Genomic DNA, 20,141 nt, shown 5'->3' with positions numbered 1-20,141 from the left:
TTGTAGGTTTGCTTCCTGAAGCTGTGGAGAAACTTCAAACGTCACAGCTGCACTAATTTCCACAAATAGCTACAAAACATTAATTTTTATAGTGTAATAGATAAATTTAAAAGTAAAATCAAATATTCAGATGACTAAAAAAGAATACAAATTTTAAAATATTCCAAGACTGTCATTAGCTTTGGAAAGAAAGGATTGGATAAGAAGGTAAAATGGGGTGGATAAAACAGGTGGAAGGGAGGAAAACTCATTGTGGGGAACGTGTTGAGAGAGGGGAGACCTGTGATCAGCAGTTTGAATCTAGGTATGTCAGTGCAGGCAACGGAGCACCAAGAGTCCTGGCCTGCTTCCAACCAGGGGGCTGGCCGAGGAGGCACAGGGACAAAAGACTAGAGACCACTGTCTAGGGACATCAGAGGGCACCTGCTCTGAAACTTCTCTAGAAGTAGAGGTCTCAGAAAGGAAAGACAGCTGCACTGCAGTTGGAGAGCTGTGTGTTCAAATCTGCCATCAACAAGCAAGAGACCCTGCACAAGTCACTTAGCTTCTCAGGTCCCCTCCATCAATTGAGATTTGGGGCTAAATGACCTCTAAGACCCCTTCCAGCTATAACTTTATGGCTCTATGAAATCTTATTGACCAAGGAGAGAAAGGATAAGGGAAGAGAGGAAAGGAAGAAGGGAGAGAAGTTCTCAGAAGGGAAAAAAAGGGGTCCATGTGGAACATGTATTGTACGAAAAGGAGAAGCAGGTCACCATTCTGAGTGGTCTTCTAAAGGATGCAGGCCACCTGATGCCCTGTAGCAAGAAGAAAGATAATATCTTCTCCAAACTTCCAGCAATCCACTTGGGAAGATAACTGCAGATAAGAAGCTTGCATCGAGGGAAACTTACATTTTGTGATATGATTATAAGAAAAGTACATCTTCCTATAATAATTTTACTCTGATTTCAAGAAGTTCCCTATTGTCCACTGGGATATACACATTACCCCTCACCTGGCTCTCTAAAGAGATCCATTCAACCTTGGAATACAGCCATATGACATTTCACTTTGAAGTTTGAGTTCTAATTTGCAATTTTCAACTACCATCCTTTTGGGAAAATGTATGATATGTATATATCATAAAATATATAATATATGTTTTAAATATGCGTTATATAAATATATATTATAAAATAAAATTATGTTATATATTTAAAATAAATATAAAAGTATAAAAATATATATACACACAGATACAAAAATATAAAATATATATACACAGATACATGTATGTATATATACATATGCATGAATGTACATATATGTATGTGTGTGTATACATAGGTATACACACACATACATATATGTGTATATAGATGTGTGTGTCTATTTATATCCCAATTTTAATGCAGGTGTGACAAATATTAATGCGGCCATACAACTTTTTCAGTGCCCCAGAAATCTTTCCAAGAGTAGAGCTCTCAGAGAAAAAGTAAAGAACACTGGACTGCGTGTGCAGCCCAGCCGTCTCCTGTGCTCTCCTGAGGTCCCCACACTCTGCAACAGCCATTTTTGACTCTGATTCTAGTGTTAATTCCTACCCTCAAGGCACTGTCCTCACTTTGACATTTAATTTTCCTATTATCCATTGCGTCTTATCCATATTTTAAGCCATGTGGCCATATAATATTAATGAACATTAGACTGATTAAACCCAAACTCACTGTCTAAAGTGGAAGAGCCATGTGAGAAGTTCCACTTTATTTAGTGGCAATAAAGGGGGATGTGTTTAGAAACAGAGACTCACGGGGAGAAAAACACCCAATTATTCAACTTACTGCAGCTAAAGCCTGGAGCATTTGCTTTTTACTTAAGAAAAGAAATTATTAAATATAGGGGAAAATAGACTTACAGCAGTATCCTGTGGCCAATTCCTAATTTATCTGTACAACAGGAGAAAAGACACTATGATGGCATATCAGAATAGTTTCTACAAATTCTGAAACCCTGCTCTGATATTACCAAAGGTGGCTATGCTTATTTTATAATTAAGAATTAAATTATGATTTTATAGATATCTATAGGGGATATTTTCTCAGAGCTTTGAAAATGCAGCTTTCATAATACTTTCTGCTTAGAAAATAAACAGCCTGCCAGAAATGTGCAGGAATAAGAACAGGGGTATGGAATACAAAGCTCATCCTAAATTTTAGCTTTATTGATTAATTTATTTTCAGAATAATTTGTCATTAAAACTCCATGCATTTGTATCTTTAGGACAACAGAAATCAAAACATGAAGTCATACCTGTGTCTGTTTAGGACCAATATCCATTCTTTCAAGAAGGTCATTTAAAAAAGCTGTAACACTTTCCCAGGGGTAAATACTGTTGGAACCATCCAGCACTATGACTATGTCCAGCTGAGTGCTGCATTCTGCAAGAAAAAGATTCAATCGTGCAAATTTGGTGTCTATCTTCAGAGGTATATGAAATGTTTTCACAGCTAAAAGGAGCTCATTTTAAAAGATGAACTGATATCCTACAAAGTGGACACATTACTTTTAAAATCAGAAAAAAGAGTTTTTTAAATCAGAAGAAGAGTGATAAGAAATACTCATTGCATTCAGTAACAATTGGTTTGGGATTCACATCAAGTAAAACGCATACCAACTTAATTTTAATTAACACTGTATGAGTTATCTTTGGAAATGTTCTCAAGATGAATTCTCTATACAGTTCTCATTCTGTGTATATTTCAAATGAGGTTACTTTTCTCAAAGAAACTCACCCTTTATATAAAAACAATGTGACAGCTTTAGCTCTGATGTTTAGACATGACTCTGGAAAGGTTATTTACACTAATATCAATTCCAAAATAGCAGTGAGGTTTGGTTATATATTGGCAAAGCAAACATTTACCTAAATTGGTAATGCTGGTAGCCGAGAAAATACTTCAAGCTTTTTGGTATGCTCCCGTGTATATATATGTCTCATTCATTGCTTACTCTTTTCAAACACTGCACAAACATTGCATAAAATCTGTACCTTGTACAGGGGCAATGGAGTTCACGACTTGAAATGTGGGGCTGACATCAGAACAGATTCCCGTTGTGTAATGCAAATGTCCACATCTATAGGCATATAAGGGCCCGCATGCCTTTTAAAAAATTTAAAAAATTAAAGTCATAAGATTAAAAACTATATAACAGATTTTATAAAGATTTATAATATAATTCTTGGTTCATTAACTATCTTTACTCTTCCTTTTCTTACCAGAAACCCTCCATTTGGGTTGGTGACTAAAGTTGATCCAAATGTCATATTCTCCTTTACTTCTGTGACATTGGGAATTGATGTATTAACTAAAAATAGAAGAAACTTTTATGATGGTGGAAAACAAAGTAAAATTAAGTGTCTTCTCATTAAAACATTCTGGCTTTTGTCTCAGAAACTTTGTCTGGATCACTGTCTCACATACTTTTGCTGAACTGTAAAAGAATGCACAACTATCAGGGCAATGAGAACATGGGATAGCTTTTCACATATTTTTGCTAATTAAAATAAATAAAATATTTAGTCTCATAATATTGTAGATGCAAAGTAAACTTATACAATCATCCAACATGTTACATCTACATGTTATATATGACCAATGATGAAACATGATTTCTGGCAAGAAGAAGGAAAATGGGTAGAAGGCCAGAAAAGAAACTCAGACACGAGATTTTGACCATTAGTTTCACCATCACAGGGACATCAGGAGGGTTACAAAGAAAACTGGGGCAAGATTAGAGCAGTGGTCAGGAAGTTTGGGTAAAGACACAATGAAGGGACTACATTTGACAGAACAAATAAGAATGTTGAGCCCTAAAGCATGCCAACCTGGCAAAAAGAAGTTCCACTCACTCACAATAAAAAAGAAGAAGAAGAAAAAGATTGGACAGGAAAGGCAAAAGTTTCTAAACCCTGCTTAGCAGAGCGCTAAAATAATTGAAAGTGGCAAAACTCAAGTTCAAGAAAGATTTGTCGGGCTTCCCTGGTGGCGCAGTGGTTGAGAATCTGCCTGCCAATGCAGGGGACACGGGTTCGAGCCCTGGTCTGGGAAGATTCCACATGCTGCGGAGCGACTGGGCCCGTGAGCCACAATTACTGAGCCTGCGCGTCTGGAGCCTGTGCTCCGCAACGGGAGAGGCCGCGATGGTGAGAGGCCCGCGCGCCGCAATGAAGAGCGGCCCCCGCTTGCCACAACTAGAGAAAGCCCTCGCATAGAAACGAAGACCCAACACAGCCATAAATAAATTAATTAATTAATTAAAAAAAAAATCAATCTGGAATATGAAGATGTCTTTCATAAAAAAATCTGGCAGCTTGTCTAAATTACAAAATAAATTTAAAAAAAAAACAATTCCTGTAATATATATTAAAAAAAAAAAAGAAAGGTTTGTCTCACTGTTCATGCCTAGAATTTTTTCTTACCTTAAGATTACATGTAGATTTAATGGAATGGAAGCAGAGATTCCTGAAAGGTCACAATGACCTCCTAATCTGAGCCTTGGTCTTTGTCCCAGAATCCAGTCTGGTTTGCTTTGAAAGCATCTGGAACTGGTCTTGAATAATCTAGATTAGAATTTTTTATACTACCGTTGACCCAGGATAAGCATTCCTGGGACATTAGGGACTACAGCAGAAACTTCCATACTGTTCTTGGTGTAGCCAACATCTTCACACTAATGTTAAAACTCTATTCCAGTTTCCAGTAATGGAGGAGTTGCTCTTATCAGAACAACTCTTCTGCAAATAACAACTATAAACTCTAGGAAAAGGAAAAAAAAATGTATGAAACAACCGTCTGAAGGCACTGGAAAGCAACCAAGAGCAGGCAGAAACTGGAAGGGAGTCTATACTTGTAAGAAGAGATTAGCACTGGATGAGTTTCCTATTTTTGTGTTTGTTTGTTTTCCCCTAAGGGAAGGCCTGAGTCAGTGGCTAAACCTCAGATAGACCTCACAGTCTTCCTGTCTAGAAGAAACAGAGGACAGAGAATGGGGCAATGACAGCAGTGCCCAGTGAAGAGGGGGTATCTTGGAAAGTAGAGCCACAAAAGGAGAGTTTGAATATATACAGATATTCTTTCCAAACATCTGAATGACCTGAACTGTACATGTGTGGGGTAAACTTCACACAGCCCAGCTAAAAAATCAGAAGAATTGAATAGAGATTTTAACTGCTTCCCACTGTTGTTTGGAAACTGAGTTCAGCCAAGTAAATTGCCTGCTAAAACTAAAAGTAAAGACTTTTCAAAGGCACATAACAGATCTAGAATCTCCACACTTAAAACTCAAAAGTTTAATCCAGGATACAATAAAAAATTACTAAACATAAGAAGAAACAGGAAAATGTGACCTAACCTCAAGAGAAAGGTAATAAATGGAAAGCGATGTTGAGATATTCCAGATGTTGGAATTATCAGGCAAGACATATTAAAGTAGCTATGCTCTTGAATGTAAAGAAAAAAATGCTCATAATAAACAAGTAGGAAATTGAAAAAAAGGAGAACTGAAAAATACAATATCTTAAATAAATCTGAAGAGGATGAGTAATTTCCATGGTACTTAATATTACACAGAACACTGACAGGTTTCCAATTCCTGAATAGTTCTAGTAGGAATTTTCTAGTCATGTTCTAACTATGCTGATACTTCTATCAAATACATACATTTCAATATAAATTTACCTTTTGCAATTCTCTTTTTAAAAATTAAATTTCTATTTCTCGTGTTATTTTCTTTAAAAAAACAAACACTAAGTTAAATTTTGTGGAGGAAATGTGATGGATAGGTTTATTTAGAAGAGTTCTTTTTATGTTACCACTGGTTTTACAAAGGATTCTGAACAATGGAGGTGGTTACAAGTTACAAAACTAGTAAGACCTTCTATATCTGTGATGATATTCTATGATGAATTTCTAGAGCAAATGAAGGGCAGAAGGCATCAGAATGCCATTTTATGTAATCTGAATAATAAAAATGGAAGAATGTTTATAGATTCCTTCTAATCTTTTCCTGAGTTGGTTGAAATTCACTTTCAGTGAGAATGCTGGGCATAATTTAGGATAAGGCTTTAACATTTTGACTTTACATACCTGGAAGATCCAACTTTATGCAAGGTAATGATTCACCTCTCCCAACTGGACACTTATAGACATCTCCAGTTCTGTTCTTGGGTTGTCCAACTAAAGGAGAACCAATAAGCACCCTGGAAATTAAATAACTCAATTAACATTTTTGAATAATGAGAAACATTTTATTTTTGTTACTGTATGACTAGTTCTAAGACAACTGACAGTAGTTCCCATAGACATAATTAGATAGCCATCCTCAGTTAGTAACTTAATGTTATCTAAAATAAGCAGAGTGTCTTCTTCAAATTGCAGATTGATTTAAATTAAAAAACAGTAAAATATATAGGAGAGAGACGTGAGAATATTTTATTTTCTTGTATTATATGTTACTTTAACACATTTTTTTTTTAATTTGGGGGCTGAAATCATAATTATTGGTTAAGCCTGCTGCTGTGTTAATTTACAAAACACACATGGAAGTATAAATGACTTTTTCCCACGAGGAATTGATAATGTCATAGAGAGGTCAGGAAATATAAACATTATATCATAAGATTTAATATTAGTATATGCTAGTTTGTAAGCACTTAAAATAAGGATAGTTATGAGACTCAGATTCAAAATCACTTATTGTTTTTTTAGACAGAAGTATGAAATCACTCTAATAATAATTAATGGAAAAAATATAATCATGATTTATTTTAGTCCTAGCAAGCCATTTAACAAGGTTTCCTATGATATCTTCAGGAATAGGATGGGTGAATGTGGTTGAATGTTAAGGTACTTGTTGGGATCCACAGCTGCTGATTCATTGCTGGCTAAACAGCTATATCCAAAGACACTGATTACTAATATGTATTAAATGGATAACTAATAGGAACCTGCTGTATAAAAAAATAAATAAAATTAAATTAAAAAAAAAAAAACAAAGACACTGATTACTAGCAACCAAAGGACTCTAATTATGTACCATAAGACTGCACTTGGGATTGACTTAGCCTATATCTTTGTTAATGACTTAAGTGAAGACACAGAAAGCATAAAGATACTCATCAAGTAAATCAAAATACCTATTTGGGTGTTCAGAAGTGTCAACATTCTGGAATGAGAAACTTGAACTAGTAAAGTTTAATAAGAACCTATGTAAATAACTTCACTTAACTGTGTACTATTATCTACATCAGTACAGAATGTGGGAAATCTGACTTAATAGAAGTTCGTGTGAAAGAGTCATGGAGGATTTAGTCGACAGCAAGAAAACATGAGCCAACAGTGTATGTTAGTGCCAAAAATGGTAATGTGACCTTAGGCATCATTGCTAGAAATAGATGCCCTGGTCAAGGAAAGTGATAGCCCCTCTGTGCTCTGCACTGTCGGGCCATGTCTGGAATCTCCAAATTAAGAGGGACATAGGCACAGTGGAATGTATTTAGGAGACTATGACTCAGATAGTTAAGATTCTGGTAATTTTGTCAGACCAGAGATGCTTGAGGGAAAGTTGAGGACGTTTAGCATGTAGAAAAAAATGCCTGAAGGAGAGTTGAAAGGTTGTGAAGGAGTGCAGGTGGATTGCGCATGCCTTTTTAAAATTTTCAAAATTTGAAAGTTTGTCATATTGAAAAGGGATGGGATTTATTTTGTGTAAGTCCTTTGGACAAAGCTAGTATTATGGAAATAAGTTTTACAACAATTGCAAATACTGAGTTGTTGAACAGACTCCCTAAAACATAGTTGTGATATAATGCCTTTGCAAAGCCATTTCTGATATACATAAATAACCATAAAAATGTTCAAACCTCTTAACGCCTAATTCTTACTTCTGGGAATCTATCCTAAAAAAATGACCTAAATTAAAGGAAACAAGCTTAATGCATAAAGATATAATGCTTATAGTGGTATATATAATCATGAAAGTTTAAAAGAAGTGTGATCAACAGCCAGACTAATTAATTATTGTAGGTTCATTCCATAGAATATTGTGCAGTCATAAAAAAGCAATCGTTAATAAGACCACATGGTAGGATAAAAAATTATTTATGACCTAATTTAAAGTAAAAACCTACCTAATTTATTGAAAATCTATGACAATTTGAAGTGAAAGATACCAAATTATATTCAATGTACTTATTATAATAGCAATGATAAAAACAGCCAGCATTTATTGAATTTATACCATGCGCAGAACACTGTTCTAAGTGTTTTCCATGTCCTAAGTAATTTAATCCTCTCCATAAAATATAGCATGTACTTTGGTGCCAGACTTCATGAGTTCAAATCATGGTTTTACCCTTTACTTAGCTGTATGGTTTAGGACAAGCCAGTAATCCTCTGTGCTTTAGTTCCTTCATCTGTAAAATGGAAATAATAAGAGTAGCTACCTGACACGATCATCATGAACATTAAATGAGCTAATGTATATAGAATGCTTAGTACAGTATTTGGCTTATAACATGTGCTATCTAAGTGTTGGTTCTTTTTATTATTATATACATATTTTCAGATGATGGACAACTCTATCTATGTAAAACATAGATTAAAAGGGAGTACACCAGAAAACAGATTCTATTAAGGAAATTATGGTTAGGCTTTAAGGTTTTTTTTTCCCAATTTTTCAAAACATTTGTAATGTGATTGATTAAACTAGCTTTATAGTTAAAACAGTTTGGAGAAAAGTAGTGGATATGTTATGAAAGTATTTAAGTTGAGACTAGACAGATTGATTAATGTTTATTAAGAAAATCCTACATGCTCAGCATTAATGCCAGGCCCTGGGAATATAAAATGGATAAAACACAATTTTTTAAGGTTGCTTAAAACTTAGGGGAGAAGCAAAAATATAAATGTACTATTACCATATTGAATAGGTCTGAACTTGGTGCGGTTTCAGCAAAGTCTTAGAAGCAAGAAGGGGTGCACACGGCTCTTTCGGTAAGTTCAAGTAACTCAGTGTAGCTGGAGTGGAACTTGAGTCTGGCAAGGTAAATAGGGTCCAGATCACATATGTTCTTACAGTGCGCTTTAAGAACTTTGGATTTATTGTATGGAGGGGAGAGTTGGGAACTACTGAAGCTTTTAAAGAGGGATGTGGGACTTCCTGGTGGTCCAGTGGTAAAGAATCCACCTTCCAATGCAGGGGACACAGGTTCGATCCCTGGTCGGGGAACTAAGATCCTACATGCCGCGGGGCAACTAAGCCCGCGCACCGCAACTACTGAGCTTGTGCACCTAACTGGAGCCCACATGCCGCAAACTACAGAGCCCACGCGCCCTGGAGCCTGCGTGCCACAACTAGAGAAGAGGAAACCCACACGCCACAACTAGAGAGAAGCCCACGCACCACAACGGAGAGCCCGTGGGCCGCAATGAAAAATCCCGCATGCCTCAAAGAAGATGCCGCGTGCCACAACAAAGACCCGACGCAGCCAAAAATAAAATAAATAAATAATAAATAAATAAATCTTAAAAACAAATAAAGAGGGATGTAACATGATCAGCCCTGATTTATAAAGATTTTTTACTTGTAGTGTCATGAATAAATTACGAAAAGGGGCAAATTAGACTCAGAGAGTGAAGGCAAGAGTTCCTAAAGTAATCCAGATAAGAAAGGAGGATCTGAATTACGGAAGTAGAGAGGAAGGGGATAACCAATTCTAGAAATATTTATAATATAAGCTGTATTAGTTTGGGTTCCCCCCAAAGCAGACTGCTATATATAGATTTTGAGAAGGCAATTCCAAGTAGGCACAAATGTGGAGGTGGGGGAAATGATAGAGGGAAGGAAGACGGGCCAATAAAGAGTGCACTGATAACTGTTACTTCTGTAGGCATCTAGGCTCAGTCTTGCTGGGGAACATCTCAGAAACCACATGGAACATATATGAGCATGCCATGAGCATGGTTGAGGCCTTAAGAGTAAACGCTACCAACTCAAGAGAAGACAGAGCAAGAAGACATCTGAAGGCTGACATCTAGGGGAAAATAACACAAGATTTTAATGAGTGGAGGAAGAAAATTGGTAGGAGTGATCAGAAAGGGAAAGAGAGAATCAGAAAACAGTGATGTCACAGAAGCCAAAGAAGGAAAGAATATCAAGAATGGGAGCCGTGAGTGTCGAGCAGACTTCATTTTAAGTAACCTGGCTAAAAATGGGGAATATGGGCCATATTAATAAACTTGGGCTTCTTTTATTCAAGCAAACCATTCAGGGTTTGAGGCAAATTTAAATTTATTATGGAGGAAACCTGGATATGGTAAAATAATGGTATCCAGAGGTTTGTAAGTGTGGTGTATGGTTTGGAGGTTTATGCACCTTTGTGATGTGACATTGTCCCTCTTTCTCCTTCATTGAGGCAGAATCTATTTTTCCTCCTGTTGAAACTGAGATTTGCTTGATAAATAGAATGCAGCAGATATGACACTGTGACTTCGGATGCTAGGCCTTAAAAAGCATTGCAGGTTACATTTGACCTTTTTTTGGAAATCTGAGACCACCATGCTGTAGGCACATTAGGCACAGTCTTGCCTAATGGAGGATGAGAGGTCACACGGAGGAGAAGCAATGTTTGAGGAGGTAGCACGAACTTCAGACACGGGAGTTAAACCATCATGGACCCTCCAGCCCTAACTGAGGTACCTGATGACTGCACCTGCATAAATGAGCATTCATGGGTTCCCCAGGCAGCAGGAGAACACCTATTCAATCCTTAAAATCCTGAGAAACAATCAATTATTGTTGTTTTAATCCAATAAGTTTTGGGGTGATTTGTTACAAAGCAACAGATAGCTCAAACAGGAAGCAAGGGTAAAGTTTTGATCTAGTAGCCCCTTCCTTCCTCCCTCCCCGCCTCCCTCCCTTCTTTCCTTCTTTGGAAAATAGTAGCTATAGTCATCTAGTGAGATTTAGGGGTAGAGGTAGTAGTGTGGTGGGCTTATGGAGAGTAATAAAAATTTAAATGGACAAGGCATACATAGGCCAGTCATGCAACCCATCAGGTTAAGATGAAGTAGGTAACAGTTCATCAGGGATGTTTGTTTTCTATAGATATAAGACAGGCCTCCAAAGACCCTTCCAATTCTAAGATTCCATCATCTGAATAGAACAAATTATAAGTGTATGGAGGAGTACTAATTAGCTGGAAAACATGAACCATTAACTGGGGAAAATCTAGAACAATCTATAAAAAAGTGAGTTCTGAACAGTATGTTAATAATAAAGTTATTAGGTTATAAGGCAGGAGAGACGAGAGATCACAGATAGCCCAGGCAAAAATGTGGAAACAGGAGCATGAGGGCTGAAAATGGAAGGTAATGAGGAAGTATGGGTGACTGGAGCACAGCATAAAGCTTCTGTATAACCTGGAGCAGGAAGGTTGAGACTGGCAAGCAGTAGACTTCGAAGGAAAGGTTCTGGAATTTATATTTGAACTCTAGGGCAATAGAAACCTCTAGAGTATGATGATAATTGGAAATAACCTGATATAGCAACTGGAGCCATGGCCTATTGTATATTCTGGACAAGTAAAGCCTGGGGTGTGAGAACTCAGAAAACGGTAGAGTGTAGTAGGCTAGGACTGATACAGGGAGTTTGAGAGTTGGGATCAGTGATAAAGAATGGGTAAGCAGGACACAGGACATAGGATATAAAACAAATTTGTGTATTTCTGACATCAAACATGCAACTCTGGAATATATCCCACCCCTTAATCCTAAGAAAGCCTCACTTTTCCCAAGCTGCATAAAAATGACAAGATCCTAGAAAAATATCAGCATAGAGTTTATGGAATTTTAGGAATCTTCAGTATTCTCAAGCCCCACTATCTTGCTCTATTTTTTCTCACAGCACTTATTACATTCTGACATATAACCTACCTGTTTATTAAGTTTATTATTTGTTTTTTGTTTGTCCATCCCCAATAGAATATAAACTCCACAACAGCAGGAATTTTCCCCTATTCATTCACTCGTATATCCTGAGTGATTATAACAGAGCCAGATATAAAAATCAGCATTCAATAAATATTTATTGAATGAATAAATTATGACTGCATCAAATGCTCTAAGAATCTGAATAAGGAATACCTGGTCATTCATGTGACCAGCTAAGAGGTCTTAATTGTGAAGTCTTTTTTTTTTTTTTCACTTTAGAGGCTGGATATTTTGCTTAAGCAGAATGCCATATGTGCCTTTGGGTGACACAGCAGGCATTTCCACAGGTCAAGGTTGCAGAGAATCCTTGCTGTTATAGGAGCAAACTGGCTGAAGGCGTTAAGGCTGGGGTTCCACATCCTGGCCCTGTCACACTCGCTGTGTTAAACCTTTGGCAAATCATTCTCTGAGTCCCAGTTTCCTGTCTAGAAAATGAGGATGATAACAGTCATATTCACTCAAACACACAGGGTCAAGGTGGAGACCCAAAGCACACTGTTTCATGAACGATGGCTATTGTTACTTTAAACTTTAATGCAAGTTTGCTTTAACTCGTTAAATTTTATTTATATTAAATTTCTGCTTTTTATATGATATTATTGCAATGATTTGTATGCAGATTGAGGACTAAAGAATGTTCTGGGTCTCATTACTGATCACTAGAGAAACACCTGATGAACTCAAAGACCATCAAAGTGAGAGAAACACTTCTTCTCCATGAAAAAGCTCCAAATATAATAAAATTTAATAAACTGAGAAATGCTTCCTATTCATAATAGTTATTTTTGTCAGTATGACTGCTATTATATTTATTTGAAGGGTAGCTGGCCTCTGACTGCTCTGTTTCATATTTATATTTTTTTCTTCTGTAAAAGATAGTTTCCTGGAGATTGTTGTCTCATATTTACATTATTTCTTTTCACCTAACTCTTTCCTGATCTCCAAGCCAAAGTCTGTATCAGAGTGCCAAGTACCTCCTGCCAGGCATTAAAAAACAAAAAACAAAAAACAAAAACCAACAGAGTAAGTGTTTGGTCGTCTTAGAGAATGAAGTTATACAGTGGCCCCATGAGCTGCTGTGCTTTTCAGTCATGAAAGGTAGAGGGGTAGAAATGAGATGAACCAAAGAACTGACGTTTGGCAAAGAGGAAATTTCAACTTCAAAAGATATTATAAGCAATTTAAAATAAACTTTATATTAAAATCTGTGAGAGAAAATTTGATAAAACTTTTAAAAATTCTTTTCACCCCAAGCTTGAATAGGCTTTATTTAAAACACACATACATTGGAAACAGGGCTTCAGTCACTTGAGCCCACTAGTAAACCTTACCTGGCACAAAGCAGGGTCCTCTAGGGTAAAGGCATGAAGCCAGTACATTTTGATATATATTGGGTTGAGGATTGGCTAGGGAAGTATTTGCATCATGAGAATCTATTTTGAAAAGACAGGCCCACTGAAGTCACCGAAGCCCCTAAGAATGGATGCCTAGATAGCACTCAGAGGGGCGGGGGCACATGCTGGAAGGAGGGAAGCAAAGAACAACAAAGAGTGGAAAGTCCCACACCAGCATCTCATTTTTCTCCCATCTGGCAGAGCCCTGCTATACTGGTGATTACCAATAACTCTGGAAGGCTGCGCAATGCTGAGCACATTTGAGTTTCTTCTCTTCAAAGCAAAATTATTAAACCAATTGTATTCTTTGTGATTCTTCTGAACCACATTGCAGTGACTTGGATGCTCCAGCTCATGCTAATCATAATGAACAACAGCTGAATTTAATCAGAGGTATAATGGTTCTGCTACTGAAAAAACATGTGGCTTCTGAGCCAAAGATATAAAGTAGGTTATACTCCACAGGAAACTTCTGAAACATAAAGGGGGCATAGGCCGCCTTTTCTGTTAACTGTTTATTCTTTCCAAAGATTTAAACTAATGCTTTTCAAATACACAGACTGCACTTGTTATGGGTCAACAAGTACTCCTTTACGCATACTTCAGCAAGATGTAAGACGGGTCAGGATGATTTTTTTAAAAATGTGAGGTTGCTGAGCTTCCAAACATGACCTGTAAATATGATTTACGCAGATGCCCACCTCTGGAGAAAATTAAATAACAAAATTCATGCTCTCCCAAATATGTCAATTATTTCATAGTCCATTTCTTAAAGTAAGTCTGTATCCTGATTTTATAAACACTTACAGAATATCCAAACATATTACTAAAATCTATTTTGCATGACCAGTGCCTGGATCTCTTTAGAATGGTATGTTGCTACCATGCCATCCTTAAAGATTTGGACATTTAGATTTTTGTATTTACATACTTTTAAATTCAATTGGCCACACTGTTTTTGTTTCCCTGATTTTTCACACCTTTTCCATAAAATCATTGTAACTATGGAATGTCAGAATGGAATCAATGTATCTGATATCCATATATACATTCAAATGCTCACAAACTCTCACACACATATTAAAATGTAAAGTATTATACGCCAGATACAGTTATTATCAACATTTACTTTTTAATATAGTTCTAATAAGGACAACAGTCCTAGACTGGGAGTGGAGAGACTTGAGTCCTATGTTCTGCTCTGGCCCCAAGTAGTTATATTTCCCTAGGGGAGTCACTTTTAAAAAAAAACAACAAACACTTTATTGAAGCATGAAAGACATACACAAAGCTGTACCGATTTAATGTATACAACTTGATGAGTTTGGAGAGAAGTATACATCCTTAAAACCATCATCACAATCTATGCCATAAACATATCCATCACCTCCAAAAGTTTCCTCCTGCTTTCTTTAGTAGTGGTTGTTGTTATTTTTTATTATTATTATTATTTTGTGATAAGAACACAACTTAAGATCTACCTTCTTAACAAATTTTAAGTGTACAACACAGTATTGCTAACTATAGGCACTGTGCTGTATAGTAAATCTCTAGGATTTATTCATCTTGTTTAACTGAAACTTTGTACCCTTTGACTAATGTTTCCTTGTTTTCCCCTCCTCTGAACCCCTGGTAACCACCATTCTATGCTCTGCTTTTACGAGTCTGACTATTTTAGGTTTCTCATATAACTGGAGTCATGTGGTATTTGTCCTGCATCAGGCTTATCTCACTTAGCAAGACGTACCCCGGGTTCATCCATATTGTCTCAAATGGAAAATTTTTCCTCTTTTTTTAAGGCAGAATAATATTCTACTGTATGAATATAACATATTTTTAAAATCTATTCATCTGACAATGGACATTTAGATTGCTTTCAAGTCTTGGTTATTGTGAATAATGCTGCAATGAACATGTGAATAATGCAGATATCTGTTTGAGATCTTGATTTCAATTCCTTTGGATATTTACCCAGAACTGGGTAGCTCTATTTTCAATTTTTTTGAGGAACCTCTATATTGTTTTCCATAGTGGCTGCACCAATTTACTGTCCCACTAACATGTACAAATGTTCCCTTTTCTCCACATACTTGCCAACACTTTGTTTGTTTTGATAATAGTCATGAGAGAGTCACTTTTAACCTTACTTTTTTATGTGTTTTTTTTTTTCATCAATGAGGACAGGAAGTTAAACTAGATTCAGTTGTTCAGCCAACTGAGTTGAGTGCATTATTGATTGCATATTATGCTTAAGGTCCTGTGCCAGATGCTGGGCAATATACAGGGTTGCAAGCGGGAACCAAAACCAGTTCTTGCTTTCTAAACATATCCCCTAATACATTAACTTCTCCCTCTTTCTGTTTTCCATTTTGAAGTTTCCAAGTACCTAGACGTTACCTTGAACTCAAGCTGTTTAAAACCATACTCATCAACTTCCTGATAAAACTGATTTTCCTTTCCTGTACATTTGTCTCTGAATGACTACCCACTTCCCGGTAATCCAGTGTAGACATTTTGGAATATGTTTGACACCTCCTACACCTTCATTTGCCATTCCCAGACTCCCACTAAGACTTAATTATTCACCTACATTTATCTTGGGTACACTATTCTTTCATTGCAGTTCGCCCTCCTTGTCCAGGCCTCACTGTTTAAGCCGATTGCTGTTCTTGCTTGCCTATGGATTTCCCCGATTTCAGGCACTCCTTTCTCCAATCCAATCTATACATAATTTCCTAAACTAAGTTTCATAAAACAACCTATAATGGCTTCTCAGTACCCTCTACTTAGGTACAAGCTCCTTTGTCTGGCTTTTAAGGTCTTTCCCCTCTATCATCCCAACGTCAGACCTGTTTGCTTACCAACACTCTCACTTATTCTCAGGTCTATGCCCTTGTTTATGTAGCTTCCCAGCTTGGAGTGACATCTCTTCTGTTATTGAAAGGTAAGTCATCTTTCAAGATTCAGCTTAAGAATCAAGCATCACTTCCTCCTTCTTGAATTGAAGAGATCATGTGGGTGCACTAAAGTTCCAAGAGGAAATATGAATGCCTTCTTACTCTATTAAGATTCATTCAGATAATTCAGGGCTTCTGATAGCAGACTGCCCTAAAATCAGAGACAGGACTGGATGAGGGAGGAAACTTACAGGCTTTCCTCATTATCAGAGAATGAAAACCAGACTTTCATTAAATCTGCTAACAATACAGTCATCCCTAGGCATCTGTGGGGGATTGGTTCCAGGACCCCAGTGGCTACAAAGCTTCGCATGTGCTCAAGTCCCTCATATAAAACGGCCTGGTACAGTCCGCCCACCGCAACTCTGGTACCATAGTTGGTTTAATTAGCGAATGCGAAACCCGTGAATAGGAAGGGCTGACTGTTATTTGACTATTCTTTAAAAAGACAGTTCATTTTAAGTAGGTGGTTTAAGACTTTAAGGTTTGCTATTCCTCTTTAAAATTTATGTAACTATTAGTAATAAGTGAAAATTCACTGTAATATGTGTTTTACGTAAAAGTTAAGCTTTTTAAGAAAAACATACACTGAGTTTCAGTTTATTCTAGCTTATGCACAAAGAGAAGCTTGACCAGTTGGCCCACTCACATTATTCTCCCAGAGGTAGAACTCCCTGAATTGCAGACATAATGCCTAAAAGAATAAAATTGGTGTCTAGAGGGATGACTTTATCCGTTTAACCTTAAAAAAGGAGGTGGGTGGTAAAGTGAGAGCATAGGATTGAAGGACAGAGGATATAAAAACTCATACTCTATTATTAGATGTCTTATCTGAGATATTTATAGGGAGAGAAGAAGAGTGAAGCACCTCCACAAATTTTAGTTTATACCAGGATACAATATCTGTACTTGAAAAATGTGAGAGCTCAAATTCTTACTTTGATACTATTTAGAGGATTATTGTCAAATTAAGCAAGTCTAGAAGATAAAGTGAAATATCGAAAAGTCACATCTTTTCATCTGTGAAATATAGTAGAGAGATAGCTCACTGTTTTCCAAATAGATATAGATCCATTTTTGTTTGTATTACTGTAGTTACTAGAAAAATGGGCTTGTTTAGTTTGTTACTAAACTGAAACAAAGTTTAACTCCTGTTCTCTTTTTCTACAAGGTCCAATTAAAAAAAAAAGACTCACTAAAAATTATGTTAAATATAAAGCAAAAGAACTCTAATAATTTTGTATAATTTTCAAAAGTTAAATATGATTTAAAAAAAAGTACTAAATTGAACTTAACCAATATTAAAGGGTTTTAAAGTGTATAAAAGAAATTCAGTAAGGTTCATTATAAGTAATAGACCAAACTCAGTAGGTCAGTAAAGCACCAAAAATATAAGCCCAATATTATATTATGGAAGTGATCTCATCTGCCTCCCAATACCTCCTGCTGAATTTCAGCCATGCTAAAATGAGAACAATTAAAGAACTCTTGCCAGAATAACATAATTACAAAACAATGACTATTTTGGATAAGGAGCTTCCTTGAGGTCAACCCAGGTTTCAACAGAATTACTAACCATGTCTTTTAATATTGCCAAGGAATTTTTCCTTTTTCACTTTGTCAGTTTCCATTACCAAATGACTAGACTGCATTTCCTACCATAAACGATTCATTCTAAGTCTCATTCATAAAACAAACTGTAACCAAATAATATTTTCCATTACCTTGTAAGAAAACTAAACAACAACAACAAAACCCATTAACTTACCATTTTCCTTCTTCATTTTCATATTGTTGAACAGTATATCCAAACATGTCCTCCACTGGGCCGCTGAAAGTCAATGAGTTTTTCACATCAACATTGAATGATATGCAGAAGCCTAGAACTTTAAGAGGGAAAACAAAGTCCAGTTACATAGAGTTAACTAAGATTCCACTATGTTTTGAATTATGAAGGCATTCTTGAGGTTACCATTCAAAGCTGAGCGCTTATTAAAAAGAGCAATGACGCTCAAAGAATGGGAACGACAAGAAAGGTCTGCAATGTTAACTGTATTACTGACTGGAAATCAACATAATGACTTTAAAGAACATAAGTATCAACATTCAAACAAAATCCCATAGTAATTCAGTATCTGTACCCTTCCCAGAACTAAAGATTTCAGAATGTGTGGGAAGGAGCTGGCAGAAACTCATGCTCACACATGACTAATGCAGTCACAGATAATTTTCCAGTAGTGATCCCTACAGCAAACCATGGCCACTATGAAATGTAAACAGCTTCATTTTCCTGTTTTAACTACAGAGGATACAAGCATCACCATTTAAGCCTCGAGAGAGGTAGCTTTCTCCTTGCTGCTACGAAAGGCAAGGCAAGCTGACTGTTTCCACCCAGAGCTGGCTTATGCAGGCTCGAGATTTGCTCTGCTTCCCTCTCTGAATCAAGCAGTGGGTGGAAGCTTATACTTAACACTGACGTCTCCTTCTAGTGTGGGTGGTGATGGCCTCACAGGTTGAGAGGCTAATCTGTTGAGATTAAATTAGATGATTTATCTAAAGAGTTTACTCAATGTCTGGCACACACTACATATTCAATGAGGGTTAAATCTCTTCAATTTCTTTGTAGTTCAGATAATGGAAATCTTTTATAGGTGAGACTCTCCTGAAAGGGTTCTGGATGGTGCCAAATTCTCTCAAATGGATGGTGCCAAATTCCGTCTCTGGTACTGGTTTTTAAAGCATACTTGTGAAGTTCCAAAGTATTCCCCTCCTAGATGTAACTAAAAATTCTTCCCAAAGAGTACGCCCTTATAAAATCACACAGCATCATAAGGTATATTCAGAGGTGATTAAATTCACTCTCCTCTGTTAAAACCATGATATACAGCTACATGTAAACAGAAAAAATTTCTTTCCTTATTCACTGTAAACTCTGCCATAAGTACAGTCTAAATTCAGACTTCAATTCATTCCATGCTCTAATTAATAACCTTCAAGTTTTGGTAACAATATTAAATGCTTATTTGATGCACAAAATTGTACATAACTTAGAGAAGATTATTCTTCATAAAAAGATACTTCTGTATACTTACTTATAAAGTCTTCCTTTGCTCTCCCCACCTGGAAATAATCTTTTAACTACTAAGCCCTCTTCTTTTATTTTTAAAAAAAATCCCTCAGAGAAATAATTATTAAATACTATCTATGTTGTAGTTACCTGTGTGAGATTTTTTTTCCCCTAAATCAGAAAATTCTTAAAGGCAGGGACTCTCTTACTCATCTTGCTTATCCTTTCTCAAAATCTAGCACAGCTCCTTGTACATAGATGGGCAATAACATATTCATAGAATGAAAGATAATACATTGAAGGAGAAAGTGGGCCAGTGGTAGAAGCGAACTGGAAACTATTTCATCTTAGTTAAGGAAGACTTTATGGAGATGGAAATTTTAAGTTAGATTTTTAAGGAGAGGGAGAGATACAACTTGGCAGTGAGAGGAAAATATGTCCCAAGGATTTGGGAGGGTCTCTGCAAGTAATAAGATACAGAACGGGACAAATATGGTTGCAAGATCATAGAGAGATTTGCCTGGGTGGCGTGGAAGATGCAGAAAAAGAATGGATGGGTAGCACAAGTCCATTTATGTACATTTCCTGTTCATTCTTCAAGGATGATGGAGAACAGCTGGTTACCATCTTCTGCATAATGGCCTTTCATATATTTGAAGACAGTTTTAAACACTGTTCACTCTCTACTCCA

The 20,141-nt window shown here is 36.5% G+C and overlaps 1 protein-coding gene across 3 annotated transcripts in view; it reads right to left on the bottom strand.

Moving 5' to 3' along the window:
• Positions 1-20,141, bottom strand: part of ITGA1 (integrin subunit alpha 1) — a 216,502-nt gene that overhangs the window by 89,729 nt on the left and 106,632 nt on the right. For all 3 annotated transcript variants that reach the window (XM_061189246.1, XM_061189244.1, XM_061189245.1), the window contains 5 exons: positions 18,152-18,269; positions 6,129-6,241; positions 3,260-3,348; positions 3,032-3,143; positions 2,293-2,420 (listed from right to left, as the gene is read on the bottom strand). In XM_061189246.1, coding sequence (XP_061045229.1) covers positions 2,293-2,420; positions 3,032-3,143; positions 3,260-3,348; positions 6,129-6,241; positions 18,152-18,198 — 489 coding nt within the window. In that variant the 5' untranslated portion in view covers positions 18,199-18,269. The remainder of the gene's footprint in view (positions 1-2,292; positions 2,421-3,031; positions 3,144-3,259; positions 3,349-6,128; positions 6,242-18,151; positions 18,270-20,141) is intronic.

This window comes from Eubalaena glacialis, chromosome 4, assembly GCF_028564815.1.
Source record: "Eubalaena glacialis isolate mEubGla1 chromosome 4, mEubGla1.1.hap2.+ XY, whole genome shotgun sequence".
Taxonomy (NCBI): Eukaryota; Metazoa; Chordata; class Mammalia; order Artiodactyla; family Balaenidae; genus Eubalaena; species Eubalaena glacialis.
The sequence above is the reverse complement of the archived record's forward strand: the minus strand, read 5'-3'. Positions and strand labels throughout refer to the sequence as shown.